The sequence below is a fragment of the Rutidosis leptorrhynchoides genome, chromosome 1, assembly GCF_046630445.1.
Source record: "Rutidosis leptorrhynchoides isolate AG116_Rl617_1_P2 chromosome 1, CSIRO_AGI_Rlap_v1, whole genome shotgun sequence".
NCBI lineage: Eukaryota > Viridiplantae > Streptophyta > Magnoliopsida > Asterales > Asteraceae > Rutidosis > Rutidosis leptorrhynchoides.
The window spans coordinates 612,515,418-612,537,507 of record NC_092333.1 but is presented as its reverse complement, the minus strand read 5'-3'; the positions used below and the strand labels follow the sequence as shown (position 1 = coordinate 612,537,507).

The 22,090-nt window shown below is 34.7% G+C and overlaps 3 protein-coding genes across 3 annotated transcripts; 2 read left to right on the top strand and 1 right to left on the bottom strand.

Annotated features, from left to right (window-relative positions):
* Window positions 1-1,426: 1,426 nt before the first annotated feature.
* On the bottom strand, window positions 1,427-4,783 carry LOC139885016 (AP2-like ethylene-responsive transcription factor At1g16060). The gene is made up of 8 exons (XM_071868974.1): window positions 4,680-4,783; window positions 4,448-4,530; window positions 4,293-4,301; window positions 4,077-4,165; window positions 3,818-3,891; window positions 3,637-3,687; window positions 3,272-3,348; window positions 1,427-2,329 (listed from the first exon to the last, which is right to left on the bottom strand). The coding sequence occupies exons 1-8, from the start codon at window positions 4,781-4,783 to the stop codon at window positions 1,785-1,787; spliced, it is 1,032 nt and encodes a 343-aa protein (XP_071725075.1). The 3' UTR covers window positions 1,427-1,784.
* Window positions 4,784-14,803: 10,020 nt separating this feature from the next.
* On the top strand, window positions 14,804-15,751 carry LOC139847901 (uncharacterized). The gene has a single exon (XM_071837634.1). It carries the CDS (start codon window positions 14,804-14,806, stop codon window positions 15,749-15,751), a length of 948 nt encoding a protein of 315 aa, XP_071693735.1.
* A 682-nt stretch (window positions 15,752-16,433) lies between these two features.
* LOC139847889 (uncharacterized) lies at window positions 16,434-20,948 on the top strand. The gene is made up of 4 exons (XM_071837623.1): window positions 16,434-16,633; window positions 16,718-16,959; window positions 17,073-17,411; window positions 20,365-20,948. Exons 1-4 carry the CDS (start codon window positions 16,434-16,436, stop codon window positions 20,946-20,948), a joined length of 1,365 nt encoding a protein of 454 aa, XP_071693724.1.
* The last annotated feature ends 1,142 nt before the right edge of the window (window positions 20,949-22,090 follow it).

Sequence of the window (22,090 nt, the reverse complement as noted above, 5' to 3'; positions counted from 1 at the left end):
ACATCTCGTTGTGTTTCGATTCGTCCTTCTTTTTGCTCTATAAATAAACGCATTGTAACCCATACATATGTGCACGAAAAATATAGTAAATAATCTCTGTTTTCGCCCTGGAGTAAACCCTTCTACGTGTTTTGGAGTAGGGATATAAACACATTAAATCTCGCGTCGTTTTATGCTTTTATTTATCGTTCATATATATGCTTTAACAATATCGTTTATCGTTTGTGTGTGAGTGATTAATTTAAAACACTCGTTTTGTTGGGTCCAATAATCCTACCTGTCTACGTGTTTAATTGACAGCTAATATGATCTTATAACGAGCTTATAGAAATGTCGATCTCTTACATTTTAAGCTAAAAAAATAGAAATAATAAGAGCTATTGAGAAAATTTTACTAAAACATTGACATTCCTCCCAAGTAGAGCGGTTTATGCTATTCGTTTAAGCATGTTAGGCATTAGCTTTTTGAAGTTTTTAGGAGTTTTTTACTTCTAGCTTTTAAAAAAACTCCTATCATGTAAAAAGCCCCTTTTAGTTACAAGAGTGTAAAGTTTTTTTAAAGAGAAAAAAAGCTAAAAGATAATTGAACTAACGTTTTAGAAAAAGCTCATAGCTTTTTGTCATTTTACTCTTAATTTTTATAGTTTCATACCTACAAAACACCTAAATACATATAAAAAGCTACTAGCTACCTGCTAACAGCTACAAGATATCAGGTACCAGCTATAAGCTACCAGCTATCAGCTAAAATCTTTCAGTTAGTTTTGTCACACATAAACCTTGACTCTGTCATCATCCGTGGTGTCGTTCCCCTCGATGTCAGAGCTCAATGTTGGTTGAAAGAGGTGATCACAAATTTTTTTTCCTTTCTGTTTTTATTTTTTCTTGTTTGCTTGATTATGTTGTGTGTGTGTGTGTGTGTGTGTGTGTGTGTGTTTGTGGTGTGTGGAGGTAAGAAGAAAGTGAAGAACAATGAAGAGTTTGTGTATATTTTATTTTATGTAACATGTGTTTTTCATTTTGTTAAATTATTTAGAATTATTAATGAAGCATTGGTGTGTAGAAAAACTCGAATACGATTTACTCCGCAACAATTTAATGGACGGGCTGAAATTGTTAAAGCCCACATGATCAAATACGGGGAAAAGCTAAACTTAGTAATGGACCGGATCTGTTTTCTTTTGCAATAAAATCAATCGATTTCGAATTTTTAAAAGCTACTCGTAAATACTATAAATCAAATATATATATATATATATATATATATATATATATATATATATATATATATATATATATATATATGTATATATATATATATATATGTATATATATATATATATATATAGATAATAATTTTCAATACTAGACCTCCGTATAAATTTAAGAAGCATGATCAGGGAAAAAAAAATACATAGGTGCTTACAAAATATAAATGTTATTGGATATCATAAATAATAAAGGATATTACAACAACTAATGTGTCCTTTCATTCTATCTACAAAAAATGCAAACTAAATCAATCTTACACAAATGAATGACCTGAAGGTACTTTTTCCCTCTCCATATGAAAGCAAGAAAGTCCTTTCTTTCATATGGGCTACTAAATTATTCCATTCTTATTAATTCACTTGCAAATCTGTGGTTTGCAATGAATACCTACTAAAAATAAATTAATATCCATTTTAAATTACATTAGTTACCAAGCCAAATCATTTTCGGATTAGGGTGACGATGGCTTCATCACGACCTGTAAACTATTGACCATGTTGATAGTAGAGAGTTCACTTGTCAAATTCCGAATGCAACATGTTATGCATGAAATTCATGCCACCAAAAATAAAATCGTCACCACCATTGTAATCACCAAAATCCTGGCTCTCGAAATGTACCTGGACTTCCTCTGGGAACTTGTTGCACGAGGGTTCGAGGGTTGACTCGAGAGGTGTAGAGGTGAACTCGGCCGCAGTGGTCATCTCCATCATTTCTTTAAATTTGGATGACTGTAGCAAAAGTCCCAACGCTGATGTGGCAGTAGGTGACCTAGACGAATACGCAATTGGCTCCGCCAGAGTGGGTAAAACCATTTCCATTGGTGGTTGATTTTTTTGTTGGTCCGGGACATAGTTTAATCCTAAGTCATGGCTAGTACTTGGTAAAGTAACATCAATAATATTTATGTTTGGATTTGATGGTGCACCAATAGTGGTATTGTTATCGGGCCTTAGCCATTTGATGTAACGACTAAGATCAAAGTTTGTGACGGCGTTTAGTCCACGATACTCTATTGCTGCCATGTCATAAGCCACGGCTGCTTCTTCTTGTGTAGCTGCAAATACCCTTTTTTTACTTTAATTTTTATACCTTTTGGAATTTTAAATTTAGATTAAAGTTAATTAAACTAATCACCAAAGTAACTTATATGATGGAAGTTGGCATTTGGCAGACATGAATCCTTAATCGCTTGACAGTGAGAGTTTTGGATTTAGTATGATCTCCATGTAAAAGATTATGATCTCCATGGATTTAGTTGACACGTGGCACAGTTTGTGATTTAACTTGGTTTTAAAATAGTCCAACCAATTAGTTTGTTACTTTATAAAGTAATGTCAGAATTCAATGGTTCTAAATTTTTTTTCAGTACCAGTTATATGTAAATACTATTTTAGAGCTAATTTATTTTCAAAAAATTTATAAATTTAAAAAATATATGGGATGCGAGTAGTTAAACTTGTTGAGGTCATATTTGAAATATATATGGGGTCCTCTACTTAATTTTAGTAGTGACTTTTACAATTTAAAGAGTATTTTTTATTAAAAATTTTCAAACTAGTTGTATCCCGTAAACTTACCACTTGTACGTATGTAGGTTCGCCCCTTACCGTATGTTATAACTTTTTATGAATCTACAGTTATAGTAACAACTAATACCATTTCCAACGTCTCAAAATGAGTGTCATGTTTGACTGTACAATGTTTTTTTTTTAAATTGACTTTAAATATTTTGTTTTGTAATATATAGTATTTGATAAAAGTTATATTAATGAAAAGACATTTTAAATCGAATCTATTCATATAATTTTTATAAAATACTATGTTGCACAAATAAAAATATTTAATCTTAAAATTCTAAGAGAAAAATCTTAAAAAGTCAAACACATTACACTTATTTGGAAACGGATGAAGTAGTAAATATAAATAAAAATTAATAATCATAAAACTATGGTGAATGGAAAAAAAAAAGATAAAATTGTGAGATTCGATTAGTTACCGTATGTTCCCAGGTAAAGATATTTGTTGCCAAAAACTCTCCCTATTCGAGCTTCCCATCTACCATTGTGATGATGCCTGATCGATCATGTAATAATTAATGTTAACAATTAAGTTCCTGACCACTAATAACTCGCGCTCTAACTCTAAGAATACAAGTTAAGGTTATATTAATAAAGTTTCGATTTTCATAAAATGTAAATTATAATTGGTGGCGATGTATAATATGAAATTACATAGTTTAATAAATTAACTAAAATTTTCATAATTAGTGTAATTTATAATTAACGATGAGTCGATGATGTATACTAGGAAATTAACTAGTTTTTTTTTTTTTTTTTTTAAAGCTAGTAAAAAATTAAATACCTTGCAACCCCTCTATATTTTGAAACTCCACGAGAAAATCCGCTGCTTTTTCTACGAAAAGATAAATAAAAAAATTATCAATTAAGTAATATAATCGTTACAATTCTTCATATGATCTCATTGTATTTCATTTCTTGGTATACAAAAAAAAAAAAAAAAAAAAAAAAAAAAAAAAAAAAACCTTCTTAGCGAGCCAATGTATTCCTCTCTTGATTGACCTTCCATTTGTTTCAGCTCCTTATGATATGTCATCAACTACAAATTTAACCTAATTTGATTAATCTACAGCATGCAATTAAAAAAAAGAAAAACCAAACACTAAAGGAAAAAAAATGCACGCTGAAAGAATTACTACAAACATGAATATGGCTTTATGATAATTAATTATTAATTATTTCTGAAGCTAGTAATTTTTATTTATTTAATAAATCCTCAATTACCGGAAAGTTTAAGATTGTATCAGGACCCCAATACTTAAGTGCAGCCAAATCGTACGCATGAGCAGCTGCATCTTCATCATCATAAGCACCTAAATTATTTAACCAAAAAAAGGTAAATAAATAAATTCAAAAAATCTGATTACGTATATATTACTCGTAACACAAACATGCATAACATTGATCATTTAACTTGTAAATAAATATAAGCAAACTTACCAAGATAAACTGATATATTATAGGCCGGCCATTCCATCAAATCAACCACCATCGTGATACATTAAGAAACACAAGAACAAATTCGTAAAATTTTTTAATTAAATAACTTATCATTTCAAAGTAAACGTATGATCGAAAAAAGTAAAGTAACTAACCTTGCCGGCCTTTTTTATTTTGAGATTCATTCCAACAGTTCTTGTCCCATAAATGAGCTTCATATCTCCCCGTCCATCGATGCCTGAACCAAACTAACAAAACGTTAATCTTTTAAACTCATCGGTAATTTGAGATTAGTCGGTTCACAAAGCAAGTCAAAAATTCAGGTAAATAAAAGAAATGAGAACGAAATTATATAACGTTTAAAAAGAATAAAAGATATGTGTGGACCTAGTAACACCGCGATAAATTGAGCTACGTCTAGGAGGAGAATCACGAGGAACTGTTTTACGTGTTCGTTTTGCCTTAGTAACACCAACAGAATTCGTGTTCATTTTGGTCACATCATGATCAATCTTCATACGTTGTTTGAGTAACTTTGTCATTTAGATTAAAATAAATATAAACGTTTATGTTAATTGACCAAAATAAAAATGTCAACTTTAAGAAAGATATATTTAAACAAATACATGAAATGAAGTTGTATATAAAGGGATCGAAGTGAAAGAGACTGTTGGTTACCGGCTGAGCAGGTTTTAGCCGGCGAAAGGCTGTTTTCTGCCGTCGAACAACGATGCAACCGGTTACAAATATTCTATTTATTTGTTTTCATGCTTTATTTTGTTTTACATTTTGTTTGAAATTAACACGAGTTAGATTATATTAGCTGCAATTATTAATTAAAAGGATATATTAGCTGCGGTTAGTTATTAGTTAAATTATATGTGGTAAAATAAGTAGGATTATTAGCTGCTAAAGCTACGGGATTCACAATGTTTTTGGTAGTATTAGATTGGTTACTTTTTATTTATTCATTTAGAAATTAATTCAATTGGAAATTAATTTATCAACACCTGTCAAATGAAGTTTTCTTGCTTTTTTGTATATTTATTTATTTTTTTTTTTGTCTCGTCAAACCGTTTAAAAACTGTATTTGTCAAACTTTAAAATATAAAACAAATTTTTCGTATATTCGATTCGTTATTAGAATAGAATTAGAAAAATAAATAAATCAACATGTATGTTTAAAGGCCAAACGGAAATAGCAGTACGATAATTGCTTGCGAAACTATTTTATTCTTCATTTGAGTCTTTATGATTGTGTTTGAAAAAACTAGCATTATAGCTGGAAACCTATAATTGAAATGCTGAAACTTACAAGGGTAATTTTGTTACTTCTCTTTTAGTTAGCTTTTAGCTTATTTTTAAGACTTTTTTTTTTCGCCTTTCGTCCGTGTATTATACCCAAGGTTGGAGAATTCGGATCTCGGGGATATCTCGTTTAACTTTTTAGGGAGATCTCGGCATCTCGGAATAATCTCGGGGAGATCTCGGACGTTGACTTACGTTGATTTTATAGCTTTTTAATAAAAATATACATAAAAACATAAATATATGTATATTTATATACGTTTTTACGAGATTTCACAAAAATATCCGAGAATTGAGTGAGAAAATATTAGAAATTACGAATTTTGCAAGAAAATCTTACAAATTAGCAAGAAAATCCGAGAAATCGTGACTTTGACTAAGTTTGACCCCGTTGACCGAGAAATCTCGGGAGATGAACATCTCGTCTCGTTGCCTACTAAAAACGAGATCTCGGGGGAGATCTCGGGAAGATCTCGGGAGATTTACAACACTGATTATACCCCCATATTGTTAATAGCATCCATCGGGTTTCTTTTTGCTTTTAGGATCGTTTGTTTTTCAAAAATTTGCAATCAGCATCCGTCCGTCAAACTTCTGTTAAATAAGTCCGTTAAGTCTTAACATGTGAGGGTAAAATCGTCTATTTGCTTGTCTTCTTCATCTGAATATGAATGCACATGTCCAATGAACCCATGATTGAGCAGATTGAAACTCATGTCACAGATTAATCATGGGTTAATAAACTCTAAATTTGATAAATAAAATCAAAGTGAAATCCAAAATCAAAGTTAATAAACACAAAATTAAGAGTTTCAAAGTTTCACAGTTTCCGAACACAAAAATTAAGTGCAGGTCACACCCTTTGATCTAGATCACACACCCATTTCAACTCTATATTATCATCAAATTCAAAAAACAAAATTGAGAACAAAAATTACAAGATCCAAACTGAATTTTCTAAGATATAGAAATTCAAAATCAAAGAAACTAAAAACACATCCTATAAAACCATAATAAAAGTCACTAATTTTTGAACTTTGATAACGGTTGTATAGTTAATCAGAATTCTTTGCCGGAATCAAAATGTTATCAGACGTGGATATGAAACGCTATCGAAATCGATGAAGTTACTGGAATCTGATTGGTTACATAAGGCATGAACTTGTAACGAATTTGATTGTCTTGAGTGGGTTCCCAGTAACCTTTGAGAAAGCAATGAGATGTTTTAAAAAGGAACAATCTCTAGAGGATGTACTGCGACAACAGATGAAGTGTGACGTCATCAGATGTTGTAGATCTTCGATTGTCTTGATTGGGTTCCATGTAATCTTCGATTGCGATGATTTTGTAGATATGAAATTGCGATGTCTCCAGATTTCAACGAAAAGTGATGAAGATTTGTTTGTTTAGTTTCTTAATTTAATGAGCGAAGATGAAGATTTGGGTATTTAATTAAACTAATTTTGTTAAATGCATTTTTAGTAGTACTTGTTATGACGTGAATCCATTTTGAGTACGTGACAATTCGTGAAAAATAGTGAATATTTCACCTCGTTTATCGGATTTGAAATGGAGGGATCAACGCAAAAAAACAATTTTGATTTTGATTTAGGGTTTAGTTAAGATTAAGACGAAGAAGAAGGTAAAAAAGACGATTTTACCCCCACGTGCAAGGCACATGTCAAGAGTTAACGGACTTTTTAACGAAATTTAGACGGAGGAACTTGATATGCTTAAATGACATGATAATGACATGATGTTAGGAAGAAAAAAAAAAACGGATGGACACTGTTAGCTTTTTGATGTATAATGGAGGGACCAACGACACAAAAAAGTCTAGTTCTAAAAGTTATCACAATTATTTCATTATCAAAAGCTTATTGTTTACTCACTCGATTCATCAGAAGTATCAACTATTAACTTGTAAGATCATTCTTATTTAACTTTGACTTCAAATATTTTTGTTTGTGTTATACTCCATTCATCTCGTATTTATTGTAATGCTTTGACTTGGAAGGTTTTTTTTTTTTTTTTTCAACTTTGACTTTGAATATTTTTGTTTGTGTTAAAAATTATTCTATGAAATTTATATCAAAGTATTAGTTTTTGATAATATATTTTAACGGTATAACATTTATCAAGCACTATGTAACACATAAAATAAATTTAAAGTCAAGGTTAAAAGAAAAAAAACCCCTAAATTCAGAACTAGACAATAAATTTCAGACGGAAAGAATATGATATATAATGAAAGTTATATTAATGAAAACACATTTTAAATGTCATACATTCATGTAATTTTTATCAAATATTATATAAAACGCATAAAAAATATAAAAAATGAAATTAGAAAAGAGTGACTATTAAAAGTCAAAGCGAAATGAGTAATAAATTTTAAATTTTTATTAATCAAACAATATACTACTACTATAAGCTTTAGTTTATGTAAGACATAAACCTAAACTTCCATAAACTAATATACGTTGCCTCTTCTGGTTTCAAAACATTACTCTTCTAGTTTCAATACATTTTTATGGCTCTAAGTCCATCAATTTTTATTATGTCCATCTAACTTAACTTACCAAATGCTTTGTTTTTAATATTTGGCCCAATTACATTATTAAATATGTAGATCAAGCTCAAATTTAGATGTCGTTTGTTTTAAGACGTTTTTATCATACTATGTGTTAATCATGTCTATGAAGAAGATATGACCTAAAGGTCAATATGTTGAACATTGAAGATTATTTATTTTCATGTATGCAAAAATAACTTAATCTTGTCTGCAACACTATAAACTATATTTCAAAGTCTACAAGTTTGCAGACAATATAAAGAATTATTTTATCTTATTTGTTCAGAAAAACAAACAGTTTGCAGAAAAAACGTGTGTGATCGCGCAGTAATTGCAGACTAAAAAACAAGGGAATTGATTCGTACACCACCTCAAATTTGCCATACACCACTAAATAAATTATTTGGACATTTATACCCTTCATTTGGTGGTGTATGACAAATTTGATAGTGTAAAAGAAAGGGTAAAAATGTCTAAATAATTTATTTGATGGTGTATGGCAAATTTGAGGTGATGTACGGATCAACCCCTAAAAAACAAACAACACCTTAGTATTTTGTATATAGTTAACAGTTAGATTGGTTAATTAAGGCGGTGCCGACTAAGGATGATAATTAACATTTGATTCGATGGATATACATCTAGTCTGATCTCTTAAAGCGGATATGGATGATCTAAATAAATGAATATTGAATATGAATATGGATAAAGATGTTTATTTTACCAGGTATAGATTACAAATTGTAATCCCAAAATCAATTTAACCAATATGCCTAAATATTTAGACATAAAAATATAAATATAGATTCTTAAATATTCTCAGTTATTTATAATATTTTATTAATATATATATATATATATATATATATATATATATATATATATATATATATATATATATATATATATTCTTTTTCATTTTCTATTGTATGAAACTGTTAAAATATTCTATTCTTGATGGCAAGATATTTGGCTCCACATTCAACCGATATTTCGATCAACGTACTCGTGAAGAAAATGATATTCAAATATGTATTGTATTTGACGACATCATCTGATTATATATATATATATATATATATATATATATATATATATATATATATATATATATATATATATATATATATATATATATATATATATATATATATATAAGGGTAGGATCAAGAGGGAAGTAACCAATCGGGGGAAGCGGGAGGAAGCAAAAAGTTTTTTTTTTTTTTCGTTTTTTGAAAAAACTTTGTTCACGAAAATTATAGATGAGATGAAAATATGAACATTTAGTAGAGACACTTTGTGATAAATGTTTTTATTTTGGAGGGAAAACGCTCGAAGAAGTAATATATAACAATTATCGTGTTTTTCGAGCGTATTTTGAGGTTTTAGCTATTGGGGTTTAGATATTAGGGTTTATAGGGTTTAGATATTAGGGTTTAGAAATTTACGACGTACTAGACCGTTAGGTGATTTGAAGCAAGTCAATTATATACGTTACAAGTTATTTATAGGTAATTATATAATTTTATACTCCGTAACAATATATGACTTTTAATAGTATAAGCTACAAAAAATATCAAAAGTTGAATAATCCAGTGGTTAATATGTAGTGTGGTGTTACAAATGGCAAACCTATAATGTCTCTTTTATTTTTCTAAGTGCTTAATATATATTTTTTATGTGGTGGCGATGTTATCATTACGTCATAAATACTATTATTTTTTAAATATTTTTAAGCATTTTTTGTGTTGACGTTAGTATATCATCATAAATACTATCAATTTTCTTGAAAATATGTTTCTTTTTTAATTTTCTTTTTCACAGTGGATTTTGAAAAGATTATTAACATGCCACATTTTTTGACAAATATAATACGTAATAAAATAAAATCTTTTCAACAAATGATGAATAAAACGAATATAACACCGTACTTTTTTTATACACAGCATAATATATATATATATATATATATATATATATATATATATATATATATATATATATATATATATATATATATAGTGGTAGGATCAATAGGGAAGTAACCAATCGGGGGGAAACGGGGAGAAACAAAAACTTTTTTTTTTTTTTTTAATTTTTTGAAAAAACTTTGTTCACGAACATTATAGATGAGATGAAAATATGAACATTTAGTAGAGACACTTTGTGATAAATGTTTTTATTTTGGCGGAAAAACGCCCGAAGAAGTAATATATAACAATTATCGTGTTTTTCAAGCGTATGTTGAAGTTTTAGCTATTGGGGTTTAGATATTAGGGTTTAGATATTAGGGTTTATAGGGTTTAGATATTAGGGTTTAGAAATTTAGGGTTTAGGGTTTAGATTTAGGATTTAGATTGAGTTTTTAACATGAACGGTTTAGAGTTTAGGGTTTAGGGTTTAGGGTTTGGTGTTTTGGGTTTATGGAATAAACCCAAAACACCAAACCCTAAACCCTAAACTCTAAATCGGGCTAAATTTTACTTCACAAAACATGAAAAAAATGTTCATATTCTTCACAAACAATATTATCTTGAATGTTATTTTTGTCGATCGTTTTCCCGCCTAAATAATAACATTCATCACGAAGTGTCTCTTCTAAATGTTCATATTTTCGCGTGATCTTGATGCCGGAAAAAAAATTCCAAAAAAACGAAAAAAAAATTTGCTTCCCCACGATTGGTTATTATATATATATATATATATATATATATATATATATATATATATATATATATAATTCAACATCTAGTGTTACGTGCAAACTAATTATATTATAACAAAAACATACATTAGAGTTTTAAAGTTGTGTCATACATATCAACGCGTGTAACGCAGTGGCGGAACTTGAACTCAAAGACAGATGGAGCAGATGCGAAAATTTAATAAAATTTTCATTTCCAGCGGGGGTAAACACTAATAAAAACCTTATTTTTTTAGTAATTTTTTTTTTAGTGTAAATTTTTTTTCCAGTTAAATTCAGGTGGGGCGGATACTCTCTTTGGGTTACACTAAGCTCCGCCCCTGCGTACAAGTTCTTCTCCCGCTCCCAAAACATGCATATCATCCTAACTTGCAGGAGAGAAGATGTAGGGGATTATCACGAAACTAAGTGAATGAAATAAATTTATACATACAAGTATATAACATCAAGTTATAATACAATTGCGTATATACATAACAATTACAACAACCACAAGGAGACCAGCTGCCTGGCCTGGCCTGCAAGCACTAGCTGATCATGCTAGAGTTTACCGATAGTTATTGTTACTGAATACTTACTATAGTGATCCAGACATGACTTATGCGTCATTCAACGCTATATTATACAGATGGTACAGTTAAACCCAACCTCACAATTCAAGGTTGACCCCTTTTGTTCAGCCTCACAATTCAAGGCCGACAGTCACATTTTGCACATAAATATACATATACAACATAGTATATACAACAGGAACATAATCAGGCCAGTCTGAAGATGAACATAATAGCATAACTTGCTACTTTATACAAATATTTGAAAGGATAGTCCGACTCACCTCATATCAGCAAAAACTCATAATTCTAATATTACTAAGCCTTCTCTTTGTTATTATTACCTGAGAATATATAATATCCCAAGTTAATACACCTTTCTAGATCATGTTCTATCACTAAAATAGTTTAAACAATCAAACACATCACATGGGTCAAGATTGCACCTGACCATTCATAGAACTAAGTCATTCGTGCACCTAACATCTAAAATGCGCGATGGACTCGACACGAGTACCAAGAACAACATTTAATTAGTACAATATGATATATTTGTTTTTACGTGAAAAACGAGCCACTACACGTGCGCATGAGCTTCAAATTGTGCAATTAGCGCTTCACGCGCATTCTGAATTCTCACCCTAGTAGTTGAAATTCATCATAGCGGTTGAGATGTCACCCAATCAGCTGAGATCTCACTCGATAGGCTAAGATCTCACCCTAGCAGCTGAAATATCACCTTAGTAGCCGAAATCTCACCTTAGTGACTGAGATGTCACTCGATTGGCTGAGATTTCACCCTAGCAGCTGAAATCTCTCCCTATTGGTTCAGATGTAACCCGATCGGTTGAGATCTCATCCAATCGGCTGAGATCTTGTCCGAGCAGATGAAGAACAACAACAACAACATATGACAAGTTGTAATCAACCTAGTGATGCAAGAAGGTCATATAACAAGCATATAACATATTACTGACATCAAACAGCCATTACAAACACTTTTAATCAAGAATCAAAGTATAAAGTCTAGTTAATGAATGAAGGGAGTATGTATATTAAATGGATTTTCTTCATTGGATGGAAACCCATTCCCATGTCACACGTGTATCTACCAGTTAACTGAATCACCACACACCTCATTAAGCAGTCCTCACAAAACGCACTTAACCAAATAATTATAAAAAATAATTATTAAAATAATTAATAAAATCATTTAAGGGCGAAAATTTCATTTACCTATAGACCCGATTCGAGGTTGTTACAAATCTACTCCCTTATGGGGATTCTGCCCTCATAATCTGGTCAAGATCAAACAAATGAGGGTATCTGAATTTTATCAACTCTTCTGTTTCCCACGTCAAATTAACACCCAAACTGTGTTTCCATTTAACAAGCACCATTGATATTTGTTTCTTGCGTAATTTAATAACTTTTCCATCCACAATTCTAACTAGTTCTTTAACTAACTTCTTGCTCATGTCAAATTTCGAATCTTGTAGTGGTAGGATTTGACTTTCATCTTCTACTAGACATTTGCGGAGATAACATACATTAGATTAGTTAGAAATACGAGCTAACTACGGTGGAAGGTCCAAAAGTATCATTTGATCATTCAAAACTTGGCTAATATTACACGGACCAATGTATCTCAGCGCTAATTTCCCACGTTTACCAAAACGAATTTCTCCTTTTCACATTGATACTTTCAAATACATGCGTTCTCCCATGGATAAGTTCACTGGCTGTCTATGTGGATCCGCATACATTTTCTGCCTATCTCTTACACCCTTCAACTTTTCATGTGCGATTGCAAATATCTTTCCAATCGTTTGAACACTCTCAGAACCTGCAAAATATTTCTCCCCGACCTCTAACCAACAAGTAGGAGTCATCGACGACTGTATAGCATCTCACATGATGGCATACCAATACTTGAATGATATGAATTGTTGTAGGCGAACTCAATCAGAGGCAGATGAGAATCTCATGAACCCCAATATTCTATCACACAAGCTCTTAACATATCCTTTAAGGTATGAATTGTTCGTTCACTCTGGCCGTTTATCTGAGGGTGATATGTTGTACTAAGAATAACACGAGTGCCCAGATTTTGTTGTAAACTCTGCCAGAAGTTAGACACAAACCTTGAATCCATGCCTGACACAATAGATAACTGTATCCCATGTTGAGCCACAATTTCATTTGTAACGACCCGCCAAAATCGTCATTGACGGCGTCGTTAACTTAGGTCCCGTTACGTGGTCATAGTCCCTGAATGATACTCGTTTGACCAAAATTATGTCGCTTTCATTTGAAACATATAGGACTTGCAAAGTTTATAGTTTACCAACGATTCGACAACATATTTAAGTTTACAAAAGTTATAAGGTATAAATGAAATGAATTGCGACATAATATAAGTTGAAAATCACGAATGCTATCAATAGCGTATGCATGTATGCTTGACCCCAAGCAAGTAATCAAAGTATGCGCGGAAGCATGTATCAAGTAGCCAATCAAGAACCTGAGAAACATATAGAAAACTGTCAACGAAAAACGTTAGTGAAATCATAGGTGTATTTATTAATGATACACATACCCGATTGACATCGTGTTGCGCATCACACTTGCACCATATGTGCACAGACCTCGCGCTCTAGCACTCCAGGCGCAAGTAAATGTGCGCTAGACTAGAGTAGCACGCTAGACAAGGATGACGTGTCTCGTACTTGCCACGATCTCTACAAAAGAACCGACAGTCAGCAGAACGCAATAGTACTGTTCACTGGTCCCTCCCCTAAACGGCCAGGTAGTACCGACAAGAAAGCAACATGGAACATGTAACTCCAATAAGCAAACGGCACTATAGCTATAAATAACGGACTCGAATCACAAAGCAAAGCATCGATTCTTGGAGAACTTACACACATACTATTTTTAGTATCCACGTACGGACGAACCGCGCTATCTAGGATAGCGCAACTATACCCGTGCAACCGGACTTACAGCATTTCACTAGAAACTCTTGATACACAGGTAACGTTCTGTGAACACAAACCCTACAACCTAGCGCGAGCCATCGCTGACTGGACTACCCGCCGATGGTGGGTCTATGTTTAACCACCCCCGCTGAGATCCTCATCTCGCAGGGGGTTATTCACGGTACTCCGGACCGGAGATTTAAACTCAATTGACCCTTAAATCCCCCTTCATTGATGTCAAGCATGGACCGAACCCGACCCGATTATTCTATGCTTGATCATTTGGTGCCATCCGTGGGACATACAAGTTAAAAGGTTTTGATTTGATCTTTTCTCTATATGTCCACTACTCATTTATTTTTTCTTAACAGGCATCTGTTGCGGAAGGAAAAATGCATTCAATGATTAACTACCGACAACAGCTAGGAACTAAGCGCAAAGCTGACACTGGCGAAAGCTTGAGGGCAACAGGGATATCATTCCCCGCCATACGGATGTTAAACACCTCCTGCGCGCCCATTGTATTGCATGGATACCTACCTGAATCAGGTCATGGTGTTAAGTGCCTTCATATGGACAATGGCAGTAGTGTCGACATCATGTACGAGCATTGCTTCCGACACTTGCCCACGCCGATAAGGCGAACCATCAGACCTCCAACCACGGCCTTATCTGGGTTTTTAGGAGAATCAGCGTGGCCCATAGGGATTCTAGACTTGAAGTTGGAGCTGAGGGACAGCAAGGATAAGTTTAAAAGGCGTACTGAGAGCATCGAATTTTGTATAGTGCGCTCATACTCTAGGTATAATGCTATACTGGGGAGGATCTCCATTCAAAAGTTCGGCGCTATACCCTTCACAGTCCACGGGATGGTCCGATTTCCAACGGAACAAGGAGTCGCCACTCTCAAATCAACACCGCTGGATGCCTTACGTGCGTCTGTTACCGATAAGGGTGACGCCACTTCGGAAGAGAAGGGCGCAAACGGGTGGTTGGTCATTGTCAATCCCAAGTATCTGGAACAAAAGGTAAAGATAGGAGGGAGCCTGACACATGAAACTAAAGAAAAGTTGAGGAACATCCTCATTTCCAACTCTGACGTATTCTGCTGGCGCGACGCCGACATGACTGGAGTACCTCGTGAGATAGCGCAGCATTATCTCCGCGCTAGTACCAATTTGACTCCTATCAAACAGAAAAAGCGACCGATGGCGCCAGAAAGAAGTGAGTGGTTGCGCAGAGAAGTTGACAAGTTACTAAGGGCTAATATCTTGCGCAAAGTGAATTATCAGACATGGGTGGCTAATCCCGTGTTGGTAGCCAAGTCCGATGGAACATGACGGCTACGCATTGATTTCAAGGACATCAACAAAGCCTGCTCCAAGGACAATTATCCACTACCAGAAATAGACTGGAAAGTCGAATCATTGGCAGGCTTCAGGTTTAAGTGTTTCCTAGACGCCTACAAGGGATATCACCAAATACAAATGGCCGAGGAAGACGAAGAGAAGACCGCGTTTCACACAGATCAGGGGATATACTGTTACACCAAAATGTCCTTAGGACTGAAAAACGTGGGCGCTACCTACCAGCGTACCATAGATACAACGTTCGCTAAACAAATCGGGCACAACCTTGAGGCATACATTGACGACCTCGTCATAAAAAGTAACACCGAAGAGCAACTGATAGCGGACATTCTTGAAACATTCAACACGCTCAGAAGCATTAATATGAAGCTTAAACCTACTAAATGTAGCTTCGGAGAAGAGGAAGGAAACTTCCTAGGGCACAACGTAACCCCACAGGGAATCAAAGCAAACCTGAAGAAGATAGAGGCAATTGAAAAGATGCCCTCTCCTAAAAAAGCAGGTTCAAAGCCACAATGGGAAGTTAGCCGCATTAACGTGATTCCTATCTAAGTCCGCCGAAAGATCGCTCCCGTTCTTCCATACTTTGAAAGATTGCGCCAAAAAGTCGGATTTCAAATGGACAGTTGAAGCAGAAAAGGAATTTCAGGAGATGAAGGCACTCCTCAAAGACCTCCCCACGTTAACAGCTCCTGTCGTGGGCGAGACCCTGATACTTTACCTTGCAGTGTCCAAGGAAGCTGTTAGTTCCATCCTTATTGTGAAGCGAGGAGACACTCAAATGCCAATATACTTCGTCAGTAAAGCACTATCAGGGAGTGAGTTAAACTATCTCCCAATAGAAAAACTTGTGTACGCGCTCGTTGTCACTGCGTGACGGTTACGCAGATACTTCCAAGCACATTCGATTACGGTACTCACTGACCAACCTATTAGGCAACTACTTTTCAAGCCAGAAATATCGGGCAGGCTGACCAAATGGGCCATAAAGCTGGGCGAGCATGAAATTGCGTACTGCGCCAGAAGCGCTATCAAAGGGCAGGTGATGGCCGATTATCTGGCCAAAACGGCCACTGATATGCCGACAATCTGCGACCCTGAGCAACTCCCCGCGCCTTCTTCCGAACTATGGGAGCTCTATACCGACGGCGCAGCAAGCTCCAAAGGCGCTGGCGCAGGTTTAATCCTTACGGGTCCGTAACAGGAAGAGCATACATACGCGCTACGATTCAACTTCAAGGTAACAAACAACGAGGCAGAGTATGAAGCGCTAATAGCAGGGATCGTATAGTCCGAGAGTTAGGAGTAAAGAAGCTTCAAGCCTATGTGGATTCGCAGTTAGTCGCCAATCAGATAAATGGCACATTCGATGCTAATGACAAATCTATGCAATCATACGTGGCTCTAGTCCACTCTCTAGCTGATACATTCGTTGACTTCAGGATCAGTCAAATCCCTAGGAGTCAGAACAAGCAGGCAGATGTACTCAGTAAGCTGGCGGCCCTCACCTTTAACCATCTGGAAAAGAAGATACTAGTGGAGCAAGTCTTCAAGAAATCCATAGAGCCAGAGACAACAATTGCGTCCGTTGAAGATGAAGAAGTGACTTGGATGACAGATGTGATGCCCCGTACAAAACCATCGTGTACGAATCATCAACAACAGGATCATTACAAGGTTAAGTACTATATGCGTTTTCAAAAAGAGTGTGCATTCAATAATAAAGTGATGTCTAAACCAACATCGAATGTTTTACAATCCAAAAGCATGCTTCACTAAGTAGAAGCAAATAATAAGTGTATGTGACCACAATGGTCGTTACAAGTCATAGTTCAAAAGTACTAAAGTTTGAATGCAAGATAAAGTAGTTCATGCGATGACAACTCTAAGCAGCGGGTGTCTACAGCACGACTAGTACACAGCGGAAGCTAACCTCAAGCACCTGAGGAAAACATGCTTAAAAACATCAAAACAAAGGTTGGTGAGCTATAGTTTAAGTATAACAGTAAGTAAGGTAGGCCACGAGATTTCAGTGCTACAAAGAGCGTTTCAAAACAGTATGATAAAGTATATGTTAGCCGTGGGCACTTGGTAACTAACTTAACGTTTATACCCCCTGAAATTACACTTGGCAAGTGCATATGTCTACGAAGTATTAAACACTCATTAAATGCTAGCGCGACTAGCCCGAGTGGGGATGTCAAACCCTATAGATCCATATCTAAGATTCGCGTTCACGGTTCAAAAACCAATGATTAAACGTTACCGAGCTAAAGGGAATGTTTATGCCGTTATATAACCCACACATATATAAGTTTAAGTACTCGTGCCTAGTATGTAAAACATAAAATTCACATGTATTCTCAGTTCCCAAAATAAGTTAAAGTAAAAAGGGAATGCTGTAACTCACAATGATAATGTAGTCGTAAAGTCGGTTCGGAAAAGGTGTGCAAGTAATCAGTCCGAAGGTCCTCAACCTAAGTCAAATAGTACTAAGTTAGTAAATCGTCTTAATAGGTTTAAAATTATGTAAATAAGGTCTTAAGGGTCATCATCATTCATCATTTAACAAAAGGTGTAAAGTAGGTTTCGTCTATGAAAGTAGTTTAAAACAAAGGCTGACTTCAGTCAGTCACCACGGCCTCTACCCTTACTGAATTAAGGTGAGACCAGTGGCCATGGCTCCGTATATGAGTCCTTTAAGTGTGGTAAAGTTTACATAAGAAAAATCGTCTTCGTTTGACCGTGGTGACGGTCTAAGTGCGAGTAGGTCAGAAATTTCTGCACAACGTTAAAAGGACATAGTGACGATCGGAGGGCCATAAATCCTAAACCGTAACTCGGATTAAGACGAGTCTTATATGAAAAGTTATCAAATCGAAAAGAACTATTTGAAAATCATAATCACAACAGCCCAGGTCTACTGGTATGTTACAGAAACAGAAGAACAGTAGGAAGAGAACTGTAAGCAGGAAAATAATGGGTTCTGGTGGGTTTGGTGTTTGATGTTCATCATGGTTCTCATCCTTGATGCCTATAGCTTCAAGTGTACAACTCATTGATGTGTTTACATCATATTTACCAAGTTTTGACCATCATAACCCTTGTGTAAGTCTAAGACATGAAGCACAACTTACTTAAGAGTTGTATGAAGTTTGATGAACCAAAGTTACATCAAAGTCTTAGATCTAACACATACATGAACTTTAAAACTAATAATAAGTTACAAACTTGAAAGTGAACTTATAAATCAAGATCTTAAGATGTAGAACATAGTTCTTAGTTAGATCTTGAAGATCCAAGACCCAAAAGTCTAGATCAAGCATAAGTATACAAAGTTATATTTAAAGAAAACTTATTTATATGTTCTTGAACTTTCAAGTTAACTTTTAGTTCAAGATTAATGAGATCAAGACTAACTTGTAGTACTTGACCATTTAAACTAATTACATGAAATTAAAGTGCAAGAATGAAGAAGTAAGCTAAGTAAACAAGTAATTTGTTCATGGTTGTTCATACTTTAAAGATTCAAACCAAAGTTTGATCTTTAAGAAATTAAACGTTAAAGTTTACTAACATGACTTACAAGTATGATTTGCAACACATGAACTCTAAATCTTTGGAAGCATTAAATGTAGAATCATAAACTAGTAAGTTTATGTTCTTGTGTTCTTGAAAAAATACAAGATATTATGGAGAATCAAACTAAAGAGTTTGATTCTTAAATATGTAAGTAAGTAATAACAAGAACAAGTAACAAAGTAACAACAACATCTAACAAGTATCAAGTAATTATACAATATTAAAGAGCAAAGATGATGATGATATGTGTATATGGAAATCGGTTTTGTCAAGAGAAAAAGAGGAAGAGAAAGCCTTGAAAGAACTCACACTTTAGAGAGCAAATGAGAGAAAAATTGTAAGTGTTTGTGTGTGTGTTTGAATGAAAGAGTAATGCAAGTAATGTAGTGATAAAAAAAATTAAAAACCCCCTTCAAATGGCCTATAGGCCGACGGCTTTGGGCACCATGGGGAGGAGGAAAAAGTTTGTTGGTTAATAGCTTGTAAAGTCTTACAAAGTTGGTTAATGGATGGTTGTTCATGGGGATTATGAGCAAACTAGATTCCAATTGATATAACTAACTAGTTTCCATGTTCAAGTAATACTTACTAGTGGAAGTGTGGGCTAATTTGTCCACTTAAAAGGTAGGGTGGGCTTGGAAGTCCAATATCATGAGTCCATTACACTAACAAAGCCCAAGATCAAATAATTAATAAATAAACCCAATCAAAGCCCAAGTAATTAACTAATAGCCATAGTTAATCGAAATGATTAATAAACCTTAATCATGAATGCAAATAATATCTAAAAATATTATTCGTGAAAGTTCCGGGTGTCACAAAGACGTTTCGGGCAATTAAAGTCAAGTTCGGGCAATCATGGCAACATGTAAATGTAATAACATACATTCGTTTAATCACACGTAATAATAATAATAATTATTAATAAATTAACGTTGGAAAATCCAGGGTCGTTACAACAGACATCATAGAATTCCTGCGAACTGGGTCTTTGCCCAAAGGGGAGAAGGAAGCAATGAAGATCAGGGTGAAAGCGCCGAATTACGAACTACGAGGTGAGGTTCTATATCAAAAATCTTATCTAGGCGCATCCCTTCGCTGCATGGGACCCAAAGAAGCCACTATGATTATTGATGAGATTCACAAGGGATCTTGCGGGTTACATTCTGGGTCGAGGACAGTCACCGAGAGGATTAAGCGATTAGGATATTATTGGCCCCGAATGTACGCTGACACTGCTAAAAGGTTAAGAGTTTGCCAAGAATGTCAGTTGCATGCGCCTGTTAGCAGGGTGCTACAACACCCGATGATACTTATCACGTCACCGTGGCCATTCTGCAAATGGGCTATTGATATAGTGGGACCTTTCCCAAAGGGCGTGGGGAACGTTGAGTACCTAGTGGTTGCCATCGACTTATTCTCCAAATGGGTGGAAGCGAAACCACTGCGCACCATTACCAGCAAACAGATCAGAGATTTTTCTGGGAAAGCATTGTATGCAGATTCGGTGTACCTAACAAAATTGTTAGCGACAATGGTACACAATTTGAAGGCAACCCCTTCCGCAGCTGGTGTCGGGATTTGAATATCAAACAACGCTTCACCTCCTCGCGCACCCTCAGGCTAATGGTCAATGTGAGGTTATGAATAGAGATATTGTGCACGCCATCAAAGCAAGGTTGGGAATGAAGTGCAGCGGATGGGTAGATGAGTTGCCAAAAGCCTTATGGGCACACATAACAATGCATAACAACAGCACAGGAGAGACACCGTTCAGTTTAGTATACGGTTCAGAGGCAAGACACCGTTCAGATCAAATAATTAATAAATAAACCCAATCAAAGCCCAAGTAATTAACTAATATCCATAGTTAATCGAAATGATTAATAAACCTTAATCATGAATGCAAATAATATCTAAAAATATTATTCGTGAAAGTTCCGGGTGTCACAAAGACGTTTCGGGCAATTAAAGTCAAGTTCGGGCAATCATGGCAACATGTAAATGTAATAACATACATTCGTTTAATCACACGTATTAATAATAATAATAATTATTAATAAATTAACGTTAGAAAATCCAGGGTCGTTACATTACCCACCTGTTAAAGAAAATTTCGTCCCGAAATTTAAGCTGAGGTAGATGGAGGAGTTGGGAAAAGGTGAGGATACTTCCGCATCATTTGATCCTCTCGCTCCCAAGTAAACTTAGGTCCTCGTTTGGCATTCCATCGTACTCGTACAATCGGAATCTTGTTGCGTTTCAAAGTTTTGATCTCACGATCCATAATTTCAACAGGTTCCTCCACAAAGTAGAGTTTGTCATCAATCGTAAGTTCTTCAAGTGGTATGATAAGTTCAGGTGCAGCAAGACACTTCTTCAAGTTTGACACATGGAAGGTAGGATGAACTGAGCTCAATTGTGCTGGTAGATCCAAACGGTATGCAACGGGTCCAACACGTTCTAAGATTTCAAAAGGACCAATGTATCGTGGGTTTAACTTTCCACGTTTTCCAAAATGGATCACACCTTTCCAAGGTGCAACCTTCAACATTACACGATCACCAACGTTGAATTCAAAGTCCTTACGTTTAAGATCGGCTTAACTCTTTTGGCGATCACGGGCAGTCTTAAGTCTAGCTTGAATCTGAGCAATCTTCTCCGTGGTTTCGTGGAATACCCCGGGTCCGGTGATTTGCTTTTCGCCTACTTCGGCCCAACAAATAG